This window comes from Dermacentor andersoni, chromosome 2 (assembly GCF_023375885.2).
Source record: "Dermacentor andersoni chromosome 2, qqDerAnde1_hic_scaffold, whole genome shotgun sequence".
NCBI classification, from domain to species: domain Eukaryota; kingdom Metazoa; phylum Arthropoda; class Arachnida; order Ixodida; family Ixodidae; genus Dermacentor; species Dermacentor andersoni.
The window spans coordinates 13,596,283-13,618,288 of NC_092815.1; the positions used below are offsets into that span (position 1 = coordinate 13,596,283).

At 44.0% G+C, this 22,006-nt stretch overlaps 1 protein-coding gene across 2 annotated transcripts in view; it reads right to left on the reverse strand.

Moving 5' to 3' along the window:
- Positions 1–19,666, reverse strand: part of Nmt (N-myristoyl transferase) — a 79,935-nt gene extending 60,269 nt beyond the window's left edge. Inside the window, exons 1-5 of one of the 2 annotated variants that reach the window (XM_050190098.3) lie at positions 19,319–19,666; positions 16,944–17,007; positions 14,301–14,430; positions 11,051–11,184; positions 669–760 (exon numbers count right to left, since the gene is read on the reverse strand). In XM_050190098.3, coding sequence (XP_050046055.1) covers positions 669–760; positions 11,051–11,184; positions 14,301–14,430; positions 16,944–17,007; positions 19,319–19,485 — 587 coding nt within the window. In that variant the 5' untranslated portion in view covers positions 19,486–19,666. Of the gene's footprint in view, positions 1–668; positions 761–11,050; positions 11,185–14,300; positions 14,449–16,943; positions 17,008–19,318 lie in introns of both variants that reach the window. The other variant, XM_050190097.3, reaches the window with a different exon arrangement.
- Positions 19,667–22,006: the final 2,340 nt, after the last annotated feature.

The window sequence follows — 22,006 nt, forward strand, 5'->3', positions numbered from 1 at the left end:
TTAAGCTCACGAGAACTCTGTGTGCATTAGATTTGGGGACACGTTAGAATCAGGTAAATATGGTACCCAACCATTTGTGACAATGGTGGCAGAATATGTTGCACCACGATGTTTTACTGAAATAATGCACCATCTTTGCAAAGGCGTTGCATAGCTTTCTTTGCAAGAGGAACACTGAGAATTACTGCCGCACAGAAAACCACACTACGAATCACTGTTGTATCATGTGCCAGTGACTCAGATATTTTGAAATATTTTGACTGCACAGCCTATCCTTTGAGAGCATACTATTGCTTGCTGTTGCCTCTGAAATAGCATGTGCTTAGAACCCTCTATACTGCAAGTCAGCATAGTGCATGCTACAGAAACTCCAAGATCTGTTATTTGCTCCAAGTTGCTTGACAGCTCAGTGATTAACATATATGGCTCCTAGTTGCATGTCACTGTAATGGCAAGTTTCCTATTCATAGTAAGACTGACACCTAAGTGTTGGCATTGGGAAAATGTTTGCTACAGAGGTGACACAATCATGACATGATGGCAGCATAGCATACTGCGGTGTAGCAGAACAAAGGAAACCTAGTTTTGAGCTCTCAATTGCTTTCACAGTAAAAACAGACAGACAGACTATTTGGCAGTCAACCTAGTGCCTAGGTGCAGTGGCTTACCATTTGAGAAATTCAGGGGCATAGTCAAAGCGGAACATGTTGTCATCATCTTCTACATAGTTCTCATTGAGTAGCTGGTACAGTTCTTTGAGCTATGGCAAGGAAAGCAAAATAAACAAGATGAGACAGTGAGTGAATTCATCCATTCAATAAAGCAAGAGGAGGTAGCAGGTGAGTTACAGAGAATAACACGAATTAGGTTAAAAATAACATGGATCACATAATCCCAACCAGTAGCAAGGAGACCTGCAACGATGGCAGCATGCAAATCAATGACGGTGCAAACAAAACTTTTGCAACTGGAGTGACGAATTGCAAACTGCCAGCGACCTGCCAGCATGAACAAGTTTTGGTAACCAAACAAAACAGCAGAGAGGCCCCTCGAATACAACTAAACGATTGTACATATGTTAACAAAAAAGCAAATCAAACTGTGCAAATGTTCACTCGGTGTGTAGGGGGTTTTCAGCGCTCGCAATAGTTGTGAAACACCATTGCCTTGCGTTTTCGATAACTCCATGTCCCTTACCATCCAGACGCTGAAAGGTGCACGGCGTACGTGACTCCTCTCTGCCAGCAGGAGCTGCTTTCTCCACCACCGGCTAGTGGTTACCTCAGCTCGTCGGGGTACAGGCCTTGGTGGGCGTGCACACTCTTCAGTCATCTCAATGTCCTGAGGCAGCGCCTTCTCATCGTACACCCATCTGTTCCTGCTTCTGAACTTAACGTTACAGCGCAAACACCTAAGACGAACCACAAAAAGATTGACACGACACACACTGGCGCTGACTAACAGCTTCTTTTTTTCCTTCGTCGTCGATGCATATATATACCTAGGCCACACAACCACGCAGGCGCAGAGAATACATTACTGGCATTCTCTGCGCCTGCGCGGTTGTGTGGCCTAGGTATATATATGCATCGACGACAAAGGAAAAAAGAAGTTGTTAGTCAGCGCCAGTGTGTGTCGTGTCTATCTTTTTCTGGTTCGTCTTAGGTCTATCTTTTTCTGGTTCGTCTGGTTCGTTTGCGCTGTAACGTTAAGTTTAGAATTATGTACCAACTAGGCCCAAATGAAGTTTTACTGATGTTCCTGCTTGTTTCTCTTTCTATTTTCTCTGTTGTGAAGGTGCACGATGGCAAGCATTGGTTGAAGGATAGGCGGCCTCTCTAAACTGGGCTGTTTGTTTTTCTCGGTCACAGTGCTCAATTAGCGGCCATTGGCGACTGTTTGGCCATGTTTTATATAGCAATTAGGTTCCTATTCAGTTGTATTGTTAAATGTGTTGTATCGAAACCCAGTCAAATAAATGTCCTCTTTTCTGTGCAGAGAGCTTCACCTAGAATCTCCTCTGCTGTGCATGTGGTCCTGCCTTTCCCTTGCTGGGACTGGCTCGGCACGCACGCGTAGCAGTGCATCGGCACACAGAGTGGCCGGAGCAGGTGCCGAAGCAGCACCCTGTATGCATGGAGGCTTGTAGTGCTTGAACCCACAGTGGTTGTTCCCCATGAGATTGGAGCGTGTGCAGCATGATCAGTGTGAGTGACCACAGGTGCCACAGGATTTTTTCTTATTTTAGGGACATTAAATTTGTGGGGAAATTGTTGCCTGTTGATTGCGCTTACCAATCACGCCGTCACCCCCGAGCAACCATGTCTCGATGAGTTGGAGGCGAACAGGGACGCCCCAGTGACATACAACGAAATCACTAAACACTTTTACTTGGGACGATGTCTATTTCCGCCCCCACACCCCGTACTAAACAGGCTGCAAGTGCTAACGCTACACTTGTTACAAACACATACCTATCCCAACCCCACCACGTTACACATCTACCCGGACGTCTACCCAGACGATGCGTGCCCCCCGTGCTGGGTCATGGCGACACCCGCACATGTGTTCTGGGAGTGTAGAACCGCTCCGTTTGACTCTACCTTGGACAAGTGGGAGAAGACCCTACAAAGCCCGCTACTACAAGACCAGCAATGGGCCATCCAGCAGGCTCGCGCAGCGGCTGCCAGGTACTTCCTGTCGGTCCCTGCATGGGAGACGCCCACTGCGCGCTGACGTGCACCCTACAGGACCTTTATTAAAGGGATACTAAAGTGAAAAATGATTTCTTCTGCACCAGTAAATTACCATTCTACAACACCAAAAACACCACTCTTACAACGATAAGACATTTGGTAAGCCAGAAAAAGTGCAAGAACGAAATACGGGTGGAGACGCCTACTTCCCGCACCTGGGGGCTGTGACGTCTTGGATTATGATGGCATCTTCTAGGGCCTACTAATTATATATAGCGGTACAGATTGACTACATTGTGTTCTAAAGGAACCAAATATTAAACATGGCAAGTTTCGGGAACCTTTATTCAGCCAACGCGGCACAAATGCGAAAACATACTTTGGAATCCCTGACATCACGATGATGTACCAGCACTGGGGCTTCGGCGCGAAATTCAAATACTGATACTTGGACCTTCATTTTCTCATCTAATAATCAAACTATTTTTTTTTAATGACTACCTGCAGGGTTCTCAAACAATGCTTGATTAGTCTAAACTGATTTATTGTTTCGCTTTAGTGTCACTTTAAAGTTTGTCCAATCCAAACTGTCGCTTGTAAGATATAGTACATAACATACTAGCTTTCCTTTTTCTTACTATGCAAAATTATTCCTACAGTTGTTTTTGGACCACTACATGTAGCATACACACAGTGAAATCCCAATAAGGCGAATTCTCTTAATTTGAACTGACGGATAAGTCAACCTGCTCTGTTGGTCCTGCCAAAGTCCTATTTATTTCAATAGAGAAAAAAACAACCACGTATTTGGACTCCAATAACCGCACAATGGTTATCTTGAGGAATATTTCCCACTCTCATGGAGAGCTTTTCGGACAAACCTGAGCCAAAGGCAAAGGTTCTATGGGTCACTTGCTACTGTAATGTCGCGTGCAGTAAAAATGACGAGGAAAGATGTGCCGGAAGCCAAGACTGAACCGGTGGGCACCCACCATTCCCATCCGGCTTAAAGGAACAGGAAAGAGACCTAAGCGCTCGCTTGATCACGTTATCGCACGCACTCTCCTGCCCTCTGCCCCTCTCTCCTAGAGAGCACTCAATCACATCAGCTCCAGCATAGGGCATGCGAGAGGACAGCGTGCATCAAGCCCCCATCCTTCTTGGCTCACCCTCGCACCCACAGCAAACAGTGTGCAAGGCACAATCTTACCGCACTTGGACTTTACACAGAACCTAGGCTTCTATCGGTCCATGTTGTCGCACGCCGATGGAGGAAAAATAAGTCTTTCCATGTAAGCCCCGCTATGGTTTCGGTTTTAGGCACTGTACTACACAAATGATTAGGCGCTACATATTTAAAGGGGCCCTCCTTAGTGTGAACTTTGTTTCATTAAAATAATTTTCTGGTCCTCTCGGAGTTCGAATTGACGAGATTCTATTATACCAGTTTCATTGTAATATTGCTTTCTAATCCTTTATTCTTTCTGCTAGCCTCCAACATGTAGTTCATTTGCCCTTTTCCGGTATATCACAACATTACTCACAGTACCAGTGTTTCTCTTCTTTAATGGTAGGGTGATCTAGTCTTACTGTTCATACCTCTGATGCAATACCTCCTGGTGCCTGTAAGGTATATTACAATGAATAATCAATAACAAATCAAATGAATACTGAATAAACTATATTTTCCAAAGGATGGTGCTTTCGTCCAAATTCAGCTAAACAACAAGGAACCGAAAAAAGACAGTAAAGGAAAGTTCACAGTGGTAAGCATAAAACAGTTATTCCTGTGTGTCTTATCCTGTATAGGCCTGATGAGGCCTACGGTACTGATAAAGAAAAAATATATATAAATGCATTGCTAAAAAGGCTCCCTAGAGCTACATGCCACACAGTTTAAGAGGCAATTAGTAAAATGAGAAGAAGGCAGAAGTGGGAGCCAATGTTTTGACAAGTGGACTTGTCTTTTTCAAGGCCTTGAAAAAGACAAGTCCACTTGTCGAAACGTTAGCTCTTGCTTTTACCCTGTTCTCATTTTGCTCATCATCTTGAATTTCCACTGCCTGCCTTCCCCATGTTTTCCAGTTTAAGAGAGTAACTTATACTAGAATTTACCAATCGCTACTACATTTTGATCCTTTCTGTCATCGTTCAAATCTGCTTTCAGGCCTATGTCCTAATTACAGTTTAGAACACTGCACAATTCTCTGAGAAACAAAAAACCTGTCATAACATAATGTAGCTGACACGAAGATTGGACGAGGCATACAGGCAGACATGTCCATAACAATGGCAGCGTCACTGGTAGCATGCCACCAAGCAAAGCTTGCTTAACCCTTTAGCCGCCAACCCCGAGCTGTACTCGTCACACGTGTTTATACTAATATCGCCAACGACGAGTCACACTCGTCCGGCCCGATTTTCCGCTCCTTCCACCGCCAAAGACGTATCACGGTCGTCAATTGCTTTGCTTGCAATTTTAAAGCCTACGCGGCGTTAGTCATCTATGAAAAACCGCATTTCGTGCCTTTTGCACATGTTTTAAGCCTGGCCACAGTCATTTCATAATGGCACTTCGCAAGAAGAATGCCGGTGGCGGCGATGCTCGAAGAAAAAGAGGTGCTTCTTGGAGCAGTACAGAAAACAGCGTTAGTGACGACATGGAATTTGTGTCCGACAGCGACTTGGGACGTTGTCTTTACCCTGGATATTGCTGTGAGTGATGACGATGACGACGATGGTGACGCCAGTGCACGTGTGTGGCAGCGCATGAACACCGATAACCCGCCACCTGCGCCGCCGCGGTTTCGCTTCTCTTCAGTGCTCGGAATCTTGCGGCAGCCCACTGACAAGAATGACATTCTCGGCTGGTTTCATGCGTTTTTTGACTGGGGCATCATTGACCTAATCGCCAAGTCGGGCTTTGTGTGGCAGCAAGGAGGGAGCATTCGCTTCTCCTTCCTTTACTCAAAGACACGAGCTCCCTCACTCCGCACTGCTATATTAGGCGTCCATACTGGTATGAGTTACCTTTCAGTATCAATAGATCTGGAAACCATTCAGTGTCATTCAAACTTGCGCCTTTCGTCGCAGAGTGTGCTTTACTCATGCTCCAAAAGAGAGCAGCACAAGTCACCTTCAGCGGCTGATATAAAACAAACAAATTGGCGGCAACCAACTCGCGCAGTGACCAACATGTAAGCTTTTCCAATTTTCGCAATTAATATTTCTTGTATATAGAATACAGCAGGTAAAATTTATGGCACTGTTCTTTGTGAATAACTTAATGTTCCAATGCACTGAAAGCCAAAATCCCCATTTATCAGACGTGTTCAAAGCATGTCCACATTTGTGGACAAAAGTTGTAAATGAAGAGCACTCGGTGCCCCGTTTGTGGACATAAGTTGTAGATTCGGCGTGTCTTTTTCGGTGTTTTCCAGCACATTATCTCACGGATTTTGTTTCAACCTCCTCAGATGGGTTAGTGCTTGATTTTTTTTTATATACACTGGGAAAGGTTCCTCGCTGATGATATGAAAGCCAGTGGCCTAGGCAGAGCAGTGTTAATACAGCTTGTGGAGACAACTGCGCAGCAGTCACATATGTTCACAAATCGATATTTTACCGCATTGAAGATTGCTTACTTTAAGAGAAAGAAGTTCATGCCTGGAAGAATAAATCCAAATCCCACTGAGGGTGCTGCTGTAAACCTTCCCAATCAACAGCATTGACCTCTCTACTGTGTGAGAACAGAAATTTGAGTCTGGTCAAATGGAAAGATAACAAAGGCATTCTTTTGCCAGTGCAGTTGGAATAGCCCCTTGGTCTTCATGCAAGTGTTGGTTGAAGGATGAAATGAAAAAAAAAATTGTGCTGCACCTGGGAAGTGTACTGGAATATAACCAATTGAAGCGACTGGACCTCACTGACAGGTATATTTCATATGCTAGGACAAAGGTCAACTCTAGGAAAAGGTTCATTAGGATGCTCACACATGTTCTCGACATTGCTGTCTGCAATGCGGGGATTCAATACCGTCATGATGCGACAGCTTTGCACCTACAACAAAAAGAGGTGCAGTCTCTCTGGTGTTTCAAGCAGGATGTAGCCAAAACAGTCCAAATCAAAATGGTACCAGGGAATAAAGGTTTGAAAATAGACCAGCAGCTCCAGGCACCATACGAGCCTAGCTGCCTGACGGCAACACAAGAAAATGGTTTTGAACACTTCCCAGAATTTTGTAAAATTGAATATGCAATGCAATGCAGGAACAAAGATGTAAAGCAATGTTGAAAGTGTTGTGCATGAAATGCAATGTTTTCTTGTGCCTGCAAGGGTGAAATTGTTTCTTTAATTTTGACCATGCTCCCAACTAATGTCCACATTTGTGGACACTCATTTGTATCGTTCGAAAATAAAAATATCCTCACAGATTTTTTCCTCTGCACTTGTGAAAAAATCGCAAATGAAATGTTGAAAATGTTTCTGTTTTCTTCCCTACATTTTTTTTTTTCGGTAGTGAAGAGGTTAAGTGTGAGTTGTACCTCTCTTTTCTGTCTCATTACAGTTTTTAGCTTTTAGTGCTATTACAAGGTTTAACTATACCCAACGGTGTCAATAAATTGTTTTCAAATGGGTCATGTGGTTGTCTGCAAGGTGTCGATGAAAAAGCAATAAGGGATTCAATTAAGAACACATGATAACCATTTGGCAACAGACATGTGGTTAGTTGCGCGACCCCCCCACCCCAAGTAGGCACCTGGATCCGCCCCTGACCAGAGGTTCAGTCAAGACATCAAATGTGCCCAACAAGTCAAGTACGTCACGCTTTTAGCACTGCTTTTAAACAATGATGGGCTACATTTTCACGCGATACTACTGTTATGGGGCTGAATGTTAAGCTGCAAAGCTAATTCAATAAACAGTTCAAGCAAGAAATGGGGAATCTAACCTCCCAAAGGTGCACTTTGGGCTATGAGAAGCGCCGTGGTGGAGAGGTTCAGATTAAGTTTGACTGCCAAGGGTTCTTTAACCCTTTCGCTGTCACAGACGTACCGGTAAGTCTTCGCGCTTCCCCCCCACAGGGTCACTGACATACCAGTACGTTCTCTATCGTGCGTTCAAAATTTCGTGCCTGAGTGCAAAGCTGGTGCTCCTGAACTGGCCACGCCATCTGTTGACTCTTTCTACAAGTTCATATTTTCGCCCCGACCTGTGTTGGTACATGTATTGAAGAATACGGTGCGACTGGCCACTCGCCCCTCTCTCTTTGCCGAGTGGCGCGGTGGCTCGGCGTTCACTGGATCATGCGTCAGGCGCGTGTTGTTATGGGTTCAAGGGTTGTTCTACGATCTCCGCTGGTTTGAAGGTTTTTATTTTTCTTCTGTTGGTGTGTCTGCTACGGCACATCAAGTTCAGGGGCACGCACCGTTGCCTCTCCAAAAAGAGTGACTCGATTGCTGCTTTCGCTCTCTCGCCGCACCCTCGCTTCCGACTTGGAGCAGTAAACGTAATGCCCTTCGAACTTTGTTTTAACCTTTTTCCATCTCCCTCTGTCTTCTTGATCCCACGTCCCATTTCTCTTCATTGTGCAGGCGACTGAAAGCGCATCCTCCCTGCACGTGGTTACTTTCGGACGGCTGAGCACGCGGGACCTTCATCTGCTCATTGGAGCGGTGGCTCTTCAGATTCAGAATACAAGCCGAGCTCGGATTCGGACTCGGACAGCGTCTCATGCGAGGAAGAGGTGAATTTCGCATCGTCAGATTCGGATGTTGAACTAACTGAATGAATAAATAAATATAGTCAGGCTGATGATGATGATGATGATGTTTACTAACAACAGCTGCAGAACACTGAAATGTGCATATTGCATTGACTATGTTATTTGTATACCAATCATAATAAAAAATAAATTGCTATGTTCATTTCCTGCTATGCTCGTTCCCTGAAACCAAGCCGACACTGGGGGTGCGTCACGGCCAGAAAGGTCCGACAGCGAAAGGGTTAACAAGCACACAAAGCATAGTACACAAGTGTTCAGCCCCCAGTGGAATGCAGCCATTACGGTTAGGAACTGAACCCGCCACCTGGTGCTCAGCCGTGCAACACCATAGCCACCCTGGCAGGTGTCAACAGTTTCAGTCTTCATTGGTTTTACAAGAGCCTTTGACAGCCTTAACCATCAAAATATTTCTTCTAGGCTGGAAAGTTATACATTACCAGTCCATCTTTGAAACTTATTAAGAATTACATTTCAGAAAGATAGAAAACCCCTTGCATCGAGGGTATTCTTTCCCACCATAGGATCGTTACCGAAGGAAACTATTTTTGGTTCACCTTTTCTCGACTTTCAATAATGACCTCCCTGTTAATTATATAATATTTACACAAATTTACACAAATATTTACACAAATGACACAACAATTGCAGCATCAGTCGAAAGCCACACTTTTAGATAAATTAAGCTATGTCATACGTCCGTTCCAAGAATGGTGCCTGATAACCTCTAAGCATAAACCCAGAAAAACCTCAATTAGTAGCTTTCTATTCTCTTTAAATATCTGTGACACCTGAATTAATATAACTGATAAGCAACATTAAAATTAAGCAAGTAGATCCTGCTAAGTTCTTAGAAGTCATAGTAGATTTCAATCTAAAGTTCAATGTTCATATTGCTTCAATAATGACTAAGAGTGGTTATGGCATAAAAGCCCTAATTAAACCCTATTCAAAATGTATCATTAGTACACTTCACTCACTTTACCACACAGTCATTCATATGCACAAGACTTGTATTACTGCCTGAGGAACTGCTTATTATACCCAAATATCTCGCTTAGCATTCAAAAATATGCACTAAGAATTGTAACCTTTACGTGCTCTTTCCACATCTGAGCTCCTATTCCTCTAAGTGGGTATACTTCCTGTCATTTGCATATAAAAATTTAGTCTGATGATCCTGCTGTCCAAAGTCAACCACCTTCAAGTTTCTTTCAATGCTTTTCCTATTCACCAATTCACTAATAATAATGCAGTGGAGCCCTGTCAATACATTCCTCACGGTTGCGTTTTCCCAGCTGCTACAGCTGTTACATTGCTGTTTCACAATCTCAACCTAAAGCCATTGACTCTTATGTATTATGTTTCCATTTGATGTGTCGCCATTCTACAATGTTCCCGCATCTTGCATCTGAATGTAGCTGTCACGTAAATTTAGTGCTGCAGAGACAAATTCACTCTTGCACGTTGCTACAAAGACAATAGATGTGTACCCACAGTTAAGCCTGTCAAGCCCCTGCCCATGACCCTGCCTCAAAATGCTGAAGTATGTGATCATTAGTCCCAATAAGCGTATCTCGGCGCAATTGTAGATTTTGTCAATTCCTTAAAGTTAGCTTTGCTGGTGAAGCAAATAAAGAGCAGACGAGGGCCACTGTTGCAGAACATAGTATATATGTGTCCCTTAATTATGCACGCGTGCCCACACCATCTGCGGTCACAATACGAGCACCAAGGTGTCTTAGACATTACCGGGAGTCATTCAGAGCTGTTTCTGGTGTTGTTGTGGTGATTTAGTGCATTCCTCACTGTTCAGCTTTTTTCCCCCGTGGAACCTTGAAAAACATGTCAATGGAGTTGTACTGCAGGTTTGCTTAACCAAATAACTTTCTCCTGCCAAACATCACCACAAATTACGGAAAACAAACAAACTGTATCAGTGCCATCTCCGTCTGAAACAATCAAAAGTCCCATATGAAATGATGCAGTTAGACAGTTTTAGATGAGTTTTAAAACATACTTGCTTTCATCGCTCTATGAACTATAAATATTAGCTTCTTGAAACGCACGAGTTCCACTTGATGTTCTTGCCTGTGTAATTTTTAACCAGATGTACTTAACAGATTATTTTGCTAATCTCAGTTCTTTGCCGTGCACAGTAAAAATTTGCTTTGTCTAATTCAGATAGGAGGCTCTCTCGCAGTTTTTGCTGATGGGCCTTCTAAAGACGAATTGTTTTTGATCTAAGTATTGTGAATATTTATGCTAATAAACTTCAAGTTTGAAACAACAATCACAATAGGAAACAAAATGTTTCATGCTTAACAAACACATCCTAGGAACTGCTGGTTCTAATAAAATGAACGAGAAGAAGAAGGGGAATGAAGGGGCCCAATTCTCATTAACTACAACCATATGAAGCCAACAGATAGTGAAGCCAATTTACCATTCCTACAATTCAATTAAAACTACAAATAACTTTCCCTGTGCTTTTCTTGGCTTCATTATCAGTTGGCTTCATATGGTTGGTTCTAATACAGCAGCACAATATAAAATGAACTGTGATCCTCACTATGGCTGGGTTGTTGATGTCCAGAGTGTCCCAGGTGAAGTCAGCTGGCAAGGAGTATGGTTGTTCTCGTATCTCTTCAAGCGGTTTACTGGCCTCAATTGGCTCATTGACATCATTGGCACTTAACTTTTCATCTGCAGCACGAGAATAAAAAGTTTGTTGCACCTTCCTAGACTAGTACTACTGCTGAGGCAATGAGTCACAAAATGCAGCCCACTAGATCTTCACAACAGAGTTGAAAATAATTTTTCGTGAACTATGCAAGCCCTTGCATTCTTATCTTACAGTTCCTAAATTGCAAATGGCTAATTTTAAAGTAGTGGGCAGTGATCTCAACCAACCAGTTCCATGCTTGTGTACCAATCTTGATGCAGCATGTAGTTATTATAAATTTTCACAATTATAGTGGAATCTCGATAAACGGAAATTGCTTAAACAGAACTGCCTCTTAAACAGAACACCAATGTCATGGTTGGTTGGTTTTGTATTCAGGCAATTGTATTCAGGTTTGTCTCTCAGTAAATGTAACGGCTCATGCCAATTTACCAACAGAATACCAATGAAACCTAAATACCAACGTAACCGATTTCCTCGGCCTCTTGAGGTTCCAGTTAAAAAGAGTCCACTGCACTGTATAATTTGGCTCGTGCCAACAGTTCACCATCCCACTGTTATATATGTCAAAGCACGAAGAATAGAACTAAAATAATCTAAAAAAAAAAATTATTTCTTCTTTTCACATTCTCATCCACATGCTTGAAAATTTTTACGCTATGAAAAATGTCATCCTACAATTATACTACAAGCGAGCTGTGCCAGTTAATCGGCTGTTCAAATATTCTATCTGCCATATCAACAGCCAGTGACTACTTCAGTCTACCACAGTCATCCACAGAGTGGGCGATATTCGATGAATATGTGCAGCCTATCGCAAAAAGGTAAAGGCCTGTTGCCATTGCCAGTAATGGGCAACTCACTTTTACTGCTTAGCAAAAGGGTGCACAGTCGGCCACAAAAGCTTATGGGACATATCCTGCACAAACATCAATTTTGGCTCTGTTATGGCTTGGTGCTTCTAATTTAATTGATCACTGTGTAGGTTTCAAATGGTACTACAGACTGAAACTTCAAATCTGAGGCTATGTGCCAAGGCTTCATGAGAGATCAGTTTTTTTGAAAATCCTGTGTCCTATAAAACGATAGTGGCTAGCTATATGGATGGATCTCTTAGCCTTAAGTAAGGTAGGTGGGTAGGTGGGAGGCTGTGCCAAGGCTTCATGAGAGATCGGCGTTTTTGAAAATCCTGTGTCCTATAAAACAATAGTGGTTAGCTATATGGATGGATCTCTTAGCCTTAAGTAAGGTAGGTGGGACCGTTGTGACGACTAACCGAACTCTAACATTATAGCTACACTTTGCACAATGTGAGCAACTATGTGCATGGATAAATTAAGCCTATTTCCGAGTTAGGCCACTGCCTTTTTGTTGTTCTTTCACAGTCATGGAGTTCAATATCTGATTCCCAACTTCTATGTGTGTTTACAAACTGAAATAAAAAGCCACAAAATTAATAACTAAGTTGTATGGCATGGCAGTAAACTTATTGGCCACTCAGCCAGAGCTAGCCATATTAAAGAAACAGTACATAAACATGCTGTTGCTCTAATGAGGCTGAGCAATTGAGCACTACAGTATGCCCAAGTCTGCTCCAAATGTCTCATCCACAATTCATTCTTCTGCTAAAGTACTGCTTATGCAAACATGAATTTTAAAAGGACACCAAAGACAAAATTAAGTTTATCTGTATTAATAAATTACCTTTCTGCAATAATACTAAAAAGCCACTCTTACCATAAGACAAGCCTTGGTAAGTGAAAAAAAATGCAAGAATGAACAGTGGTTGGCCACGCCATCTTCACGTTCCCACATTCACCTCACCGTGGCACGGATTTTGACATCTGCTCAGGCCTAGTAAATGTATATTTATATTATAGTAAATTTATCTGCTCAGGCATAGTGTTTATATTAGCGGCAACGCTTGCCTCCTGAAATCATGGGTTCGCAGCACTGATATATTTCTATCTCAACTACTAGTAATGAACCAAATTGAAAAATTATTGCAGTAGAATGCTCCTTAGAGGGCTCGTAACAACTTCCACGACATAACCAAAATTTTCTATGTGGCCTAGTATCTAATCTGATATAATGTGTCTCTTTAGTGTCCCTAAACACCATAGCACGTAAGAGAAATTTAAAACAGCTTGTTCATCTTTATTTCTGGCCATGGCGAGTACTGTCACACAAAACACAATGAAGTGTTCTCAGTACATAATCAACTGATATTGTAATTAATTATTAATAAGTTTCCTGAACTACCCACAACTGAAAAACTACACCAACATATAAAAAAAGATCCTACTATGGACTCTGATTTACCTCCCTGTGTTTAAATCTGAGTTTGAAAGCACCAAATTGAGTACATCAGAAATTATACATAGCGCCACGTGAGGTTAAACAAGTTGCTCACTATACCGTACAAGTTACTCAGAACCAAGCAGATTTTTTAGGACAATATTAAAGTTGTCTCTTGTGCACCAACTGCAATAAACACAACACATTATGTATATAGAATAGTAAGAAACTTGTGGACTATTTTAAAGAAATAAAAATTAATGAAGCCTATCACATACTGTCACTAACAAATAGAGTTGCACTAACGGCAGACGATGTGGCAAGGCATAGAGCCACGTTGTAGTGACTGTGAAGAACGAAACAATGTCAAAACTGAGTTATAAATGCAAATTTTTGGGCGAACTTGTGCCCAGCAAAACAAGCAACACTCAACCACAGTAATAGTGGCGAGCACAGTCGGGAATCAGCGAAAACCTGATCTGTGGGTGAAGCGCGCCGGCTTGTATATATCAGTTGTCAAAAGTTCCAGTGTAATCCCAGGTGCCAGCGTGTTTTCCAGAAACTAATATACAATTTTCGCCATACACGTTATCCGATCATACGAAGTTCAGCGAGGACATACACAATTGATAGAATCAATGATAACATTACCGTAAGTAAGCCTTCTAAATCATGCAAGCACATCTTGCGCTGAGCAATAACATTTAACATTTGTTGGCCGGCGAAAAGCGGTCACCAGAGAAAGATAACCAAGTACATGTGTCAATGTGCATAAATGAAACCACAGGAAAAGCTGGCTGATTGCTACAAAGACCACTTGCCCAAGGGCAACTCTCACCTATCCTGGGCACAGGCTGGGTGCTCCAGAACTGGTAGTGCTTATGCAGGGCTTCTTCAGGAGTCTTTGCGGGGCCATCATGTAGAACATTCAGGTTAAGCATTTCCATTGCTTTCTTGATATCCTGAAGCTTTGACATGGAAAGGCCCTGCAGGGCCAGAGACATACACTCCACAGTTAATTTTTGAAGATCAAAACTAGTCTAGCATGTGTTTCACATAGAGTGAATGTTCTAGATAAGTAAACACAATCTGAGCTTTTGTAGTACAATCGCTTTTGCATTCCACCCAATCGAAATGCGGCTGCTGCAGCCGGGACTCAAACCCGCGACCTCATTCTTAACAGTGCAACACCATAGCCGCTAAGCCACGGAAGCAGGTGAACAATGAATGGGGCATATGATTATCAGTGCAGTGTAGATAACAACACATCTTAATTGGCTAGTTCACTTGGGACCATAAGGAAAATCCAGATCATCATGAAGTCACAGGAAAACATATAACTGGCCTATGATTCAAGCCTGTGCAATAAACATTGAACGTGCCATAAGTAGTTATATTGTAGACCACTCACTTCAGAGCACAAATAGCAACCATGCCATCAGCTAAAATGCTCAATTACTTTTTCACTCCTGCCAAACATTAATTGAGAGTTCATTTTCATTAATAAAGGGTCAACAAATTAAGCCTGAGTAAGGGTAGTAAGTTGATTTCTCACATGACATTACCCCTGAGAGCCACAGAATACATGGTATAAATACACATTTAAAAAACAAAGATTAAGCAGAAGACATGTGGTACAACAGAATCGCCAATATGATGTATGATGAAGTTGAAAGATAGCTGCTTTGACTGCTGGAAAACTTGTTGGATGCAATTGTTGGTACTGTATGAGCAATCATACGTCATGTCGCATGCGAAATTTTAAAAAGTGGTTTAGAAACAGTAGGGATAGAAGTGCAAATGAAATACTGCGAGTCCGATAGTATGAGGAGGAAACCTGCCCTTTTTGCAGCAGAGGCTCTCCCCCGGCTGAAGCCGAGGGTGCACATGTGTCATAATGCTCGCCTAATTCTCCCTCCTATCTTTGCTTCTATAGCTGCAGGCTGCATTTCCTGTGGCAGCTTTGCACATTCCGCATTTTGTGGGAATACCCCAATGGTTTGTGTGGCTGTGAGATTTTCATGCAGAGGTGACAACTGTGGACATCTCCGTTGGCCGGGAGGGCGGTTCCTCCAAATTCCAAACCATCTCATTTCAACCTTCATCTGCTCTAGTGCAGTATAATATTGTAAAGGTTTGCACACATGATCACCACCGTGCACACTGCACTTTTCTATATCAATGACCGAACCCTTTAAGGCTCTCACAGTAAGGTGTCAGAATGCTCGTGAGGACTTTGCACACTGCATAAGCAAATTTGAGGCATGTTTTCGAGACCACTGAAAAAATGCTATCCAAACAGGGCACTATTTCAGTGCATGTGCCCATCCCAGAAAATGAACAATAAATAAATAGCCCAGCGTGAAGGCTCTCTCCACCATGCTATCAGCCTAGTAACCCCACACGCTGAGGAAGCTGAAAAAGTGGCCATCGCGCTAGCCACACTAGACCCAACATGCTATACCATCGTCTCTGACTCCCGCTCCGCCGTTATCAACTATATCAACGGCCGTATTTCACACCAAGCCTTGCGCATCTTGCAACAAGCGCCCCGCTCCACCGACCATCAGGTTACACTCGTCTGGTTCCCGGCTCATGTAGGCACCGTCCACCCGCACCTCCCCAACCTCAACGAGGTTACCCACTTCCTAGCGCGAGGCCTAGTTAACCGCGCGGGAGAAGGGGAGGCTGCCCCCACCGGTAGGGATCGCCTGACACGCAACAATGATCTTGTGAAGTCCTTCTACTTAGAGCGTAGAACCTTCCCCGGCCCACACAACAAACTATCCCGAGCGCAGGCTACAACTTTCCGCCTGCTACAAACCAATACTTACCCCTCGTTACAACTTTATAACAAGATCTACCCAGACATTTACCCCAATCCCACATGCCATATTTGCAAGACACAGCCAGCCACACTTCCACACATGCTTTGGGACTGTACACACCAATACCCCGACACTAACCCCACGACCCTCTTGTCGAGATGGCACGCTGCCCTGCGTAGCCCCAACCTTGACGACCAACTCTGGGCGACCCAGCAGGCCTGCGAGGCGGCGAAGAGGCAACACCTCGACAACCCCACGTGGGAGGCCTAGGCCCAGCCACCATCTCTTGCTGGTTTCAATAAAGTTTATTCAGTCAGTCAGGTATTTATTTCTCTGCCATCAATGTTCAAAATGAAGTTCTGGGGTTGCCAGAACATGCCACAACCATGATTTGATTATGAGGCATGCTGTAGTCAGGTGTTCCAGATTAATTTTGACAATCTAGGGATCTTTAATATGCCCCCAATGCATTTGCACAAGCATTTTTGCACTTTGCCCCCAGCAGCCATGATTTGATCCTGTGGCCTCGTGCTTAGCAGCGCAACACCATAGCCACCAAGCCACCTCAATGGGTCAAGACTGTTTAAATAATGGTGGCCATGCAATGCCAAACGCCAGTGCTGAAATCTGCTCAAGACTTGAAAAGTACTCACTTTTAAGTCGTTGTCCCCTTCTGCGTCTTGGCCACTTTTCTCTTTGCTGGTTTCATCTAATTCACTGCGAAAAAAATATCCACAGAAGAAATAATGAAGGCACATAAGCCTCTCAGTCACGTCACTTCATAAAATGTGCACAAAGATCTTCTGTAAAAGGGTTTAGGAATAGCAATTGGAAAGCACCCTGCATATGCTGAAGCAACCTTGTGGCACTGTACAAGTCTAGAACTCAAGCTACATTTGGGTCCTTGTGCACACAGGATGTAAGGCATTCACCAACTTTTAGTTAACTATTTCCGAAGCTTCCCAAATTAATAACACTGTTATGTTACAAAGATTTGCTTTAAATCAGCAATACTATTCAAAAGTGCATGCTATCGTGAATGCACAGCCCATTTTGAACATAAAAGCTTGTGCAATAGATGTAAACCCTGTGTCGCTCCTGTATCTTACACAAAAGCAGTGCTGTTTTAACATGCAAAATAAGTAAGGAGCAGTTGTAAGCAAAAGGAGCAATAGCCAAAGAGAAAGCAAGAACAAATGTAAGCAATGTTAAGCTCTGCAGAGGCTAAAAAATGTTTTGCAGAGTAAAGTTGGAGTAATAAAATCAGGAGATTTTTCTCATATTTAGGTCAAAAGTGGAATGAGGGCAAACGGCAGGTGACAGTAATAACTGTGAGTTTGTTCAGTGACAGTCTTGAGGAATGGCATGTGCAGCTGTGAAACGCAACAATGAAGGGTGGAGAGATGCTAGATGCCATGTAGAAAATGCACCGAATATTTACTACACCTGTGCAACACATCTCCACAAGCACATGCCACAAGCACAGAGACATTTACGCAATAAATTGCATGAAATGGAGATTACCAGAGGTAAATGCTCAAGATTATTGCATCTGTACATTAGCAATAAACAGAAGAACTTGACCTTTATCAAATTAATTAAAATCTGGGTTTTTACATGCCAAAAACACAATCTGGTATTGGGGCACATTGTAGTAAAGGTCCATGAATTAATTTTGACGCCCTGGGGTTCTTTAACATGCACCCAATGCATGGTATACAAGTGGTTTTGCCTTCCATTCCCATTGAAATGCGGCCATTGCAGGACCTCTTTTATTCTCAGTAGCAATATACACGCAGGATGCAATGAAACATGCACCAGTTATAACAATACGGGACCTAACAACAAGTAATAAGCAATATGGGTGGAACTGAAAACCTCATCTGAAGAAAGTTGCAATGAAAAACAACTGCTCAGAACATCTAGCCTTCATGAAAGTTACACTACAGCGTTGACTACCCTACCCCTACTCGAATGTGTTGCAAACATTTCTGTTCCACTGACGTAGTGCACTACACCATCTATGTTTGTTGTGTGCACACTGTTCACATTTCAAGCACATACTTTGAAGCACAAGGTATGCACTAAAATGATCAAGCCAGTGAAAGCTATATTAACTACGCATATAAAAGACAGATGCACTTTTGCCATGTATGCGGGCATCAAGCTCTCAGTGCGGCTTGATAACATCCCCAACAAGATAGCATCAATGTCCTAGTACAAGCCCTACAAGCAGGTGATGCAAATATTACTGCTATTCCTTTGACAGAGTTCTTGCTGGTTAGGTTATACACCATTTGTGCTCTACAGATGGAATAATACGATCATTATTTACACTCAGGAGCTGTCTACCAGAACTATACCTTGACAAAGTTCATAATACACACGAAGCACGCCCCCAACCAATGACATACCTCAGAACATATCAGCTCAAGCGATGTGCGGACAAACCCCGACACAAGACTAGGGGCGGTAGTCATGCGCATCTGCAAGAATCGTAAAGCCAGATAACGGTGCAAACAACCGAAGACCCGAGCTCCCGGGCAGGCCATGAAGGCTTCGCGATTCAGTATTACAATAAGCTCATATTTTGACGTAGCAATGCTGCTCGCCAACCAGCTCACACGCAAGAGAATAAAGCTTTCCAATCCAACGGTTAACGGCAAAATTCTGTTTGAAACGAGGTAAAGAGCAGTCGCTCGGAAGGCGATTTCAGCTATGTGTACATGATCCAGCGAACAGTGTCGCGGACGGTATAACCTAATTACGGCCTCGGACGACAAGCAACAGTATTACAACCAACGGTCTTGCGCACCTAAAAAGGCGCTGTCTCATCCCTAATACCACGATGAGCATACACATGGTCCAACCACAAGCCAAGGTGCGCAACACGCCGAAACGCGCGCGACCACGCCGCCAAGAGATGATCAGTTGCAGCGTGCGATGTCGTAGTGCTGCCGACTATTTGCCGCTGGCTATTTGGCGCCCAAAGTTCGTCGAAATCAAGCCTGTCTCTGCACAAGCCCACCTGTTAATGTGCTCGGCGTCTTCACCGACTTCCTCTTTGGCCACTTCCCCGTTGGTCGGCGGACTCGGGGGTTGCTCGCCCTCGCATGACTCGTCGTCTCGGCTGGTGTTCTCCATGGCCTCCCCGTTGCGAGCTCCACCCCGGTCCTCGCTCGGATGAGACAACATGCGAGCGTCTGGTGCGTCCAAAACTATGAGGCTGCTGTCTCGCCAACGGTGGCAACTTTCTCACATCGCAGATCTCAGGCCTCAAGAAGGTAGCCTGCAATAGACCTTGTGGAAACGGGCGCAGAAAAAAACAAGACTATCGATAGCGATTAAACATGGAAGGGCAAGCGCAAAAAGCCGGAGAATTGCGCCACTAACCTCGGTTTCGTACAATGTTCACTCAATAGAAACACAAAAAAAGCAATCTTTTCACTTTATACCTAGGTTTTGTATTTTAGATGCAGGTTTTCAAATTTTAATTATATCAAACGAGCTATATTTTTGCTGTAAAAATGTGGTTTCGTTTAACGGGCGACCGCTGTTCAGAAGGTACTTCCCGATTATTCCTGATACTGCTTCCACGCCCTTTCTGTGCTGTTAGCAAAAATTCTCAATCCAAATGCAATCTAACATAAATATATAGGTACGTTGAGCACAGACATTTCATACAGATTTCGCGTGGGTGAAGCACAAATATAAATTGAAATCTTTAACTTTACGGTAGGTAGTCCCCTCAAATTCCTCTTCGACATTTACCTACAGAAGTTAACGCTTTGGGCTGCTTTGGGTATCATGGACTTTAGTACTTATGCTCTCCTTCCCTTCAATGAACTTGGTATGCTGAACGACCAACCTGCAATCTCACAATTATATCAATAGCCTAGAGGGTTACGCAACAGAATATACCAGACGTCTTAATGTTGAGCAGATTTCAATAGCGTGGGTAATTTATTGGCGATATCTAGGCAGCACCCTCCAAATACTGCACAGAATAGACTGTCCAATTGCCGTAAACAGCTAACGCACTTGCAAAAATACCACGAAGAACAGCATATGACTTATCAGGTATTGTCGAGGATATGTCGGAAAGAAGATTGCCGCCTCGATCTCCGACCTCATCTAGCAGTGCCGCACATTTGAGGCCTTGAAGCTGCGCCGTATCACGCCAAAGTTCGGGAGGTTAGCGAATGTGACAACGGTTGCAAGCGTTGTCACTGCTGTCGGGAAACTAGCCGGCGCAGCCGGTGGAGGTAAGGTAGCCGGACAGTCCGCGTCTCTGTTAATACTCCTGGCTATTATGGAGAACAAAGTGCGTGTGTTAATTGAGAGTATACTAGTATATATTGGTGCTACCGTTTAAGTCATGAGTGTGACCTTCAAAGAAAGGCTGGGTCGGAAAGTTATGTTACCCTGGAATGATGGTGTGACCATTTCGTGGTGTCAGTGGAGAGTGCCTTATTCCCCTTGGAATTTGTGTTGCAAGTGTTCTATTCGGAGGTGAAGATTTTAAAACAGAATTTCTCGAACTACCGCGGTTACAGTGTACTAGAATACCACGGTGCACTCGCGATGTGATTCTCGGGGTTGACTTTCTTCAGTATTGTAGTTGTCACGGCTTGTCACCCGTTCGCCGTCGGCGCGGAGTCGTCGTCGTAGCCGGTTGGCCGTTCCCTACTCAAAGGAACGCAGCGAAGGAATCAGAGTCGGGAAATAGAGAGAAAAACATATTTATAGACTGACAACGACACACAATTTAAGCGAAACACAAAAGACACAAGCACCCTAGTACACGTGCACTTTATCTATATCAATGATGAAGAGAAAGAAAATACAGTTAACAGTTAAATAGATATTAACAGTGCACAAAACACACTTAACGGTGGTCAACTAAACAGAGTTCAAAAGAAAACAAATGGTGGCATACGCATGGCCCGGCGGCAGCAACAATTAAGTCCATAAAGCGTGGAGTCGACGGCAGAGCTTTACCGAAGAACGCTGGCAAGCCGATCTCGTTACGGTGGATGCGGTTGCTGGGCTGGGTTTCCCGGAAGTCTGACGTATTCCCTCGAGCAAGTTGAGCTAACTTGAAGGGAACTACCGTGAGCTTCATTGTAGACGTTGGTTTGTCGTCTCTTACGTCAACTAGTAACTCGCAGTTCAAACGCGGCTAGGCGGCCCAGGCGATACTGGACGGTGTTACGATCGGCCGGCAGGGATACTGACCTGCGAACCTTTCCCAGCCCGCTTCAGCTGTTTCGATCGTCTTGCGGGGGTAGCGACCTTCGAACCCTTCCGGCCCGCTACGACGAGTTTCTTTGGAAAGCCAACAATGCGCCTCCTTCGGAGAAGCAACGGCTTTCCGGCCCGCTGCGACGAGTCGCTTTGGGAGGCCAACAATGCGCCTCCTTCGAAGAACCAGGCGCCAGCAAGGAAAGCCACGTTTGGCGAACCGAGTATTGTTAGTTGGTTCGTTATCGCCTTCACGGTCTACTTGTAGCAAGAGAACTCCTGGAAAAGGGGTATTGCGGTTGGTTTTTGCGGGCCCCAGAATTCATCACAGTCTGCTGGCAGTCGCGGCGGCTACCTGAGAAGTCAGCTCTGGGTCAAGCGCAGTGGCGTAGCAACGGAGGGGGCCGGGGGGCCGTGGGCCCCGGGTGCAAGGGGCCAGTGGGGAGAGGGGGTGTCATATACGTCTGACGAC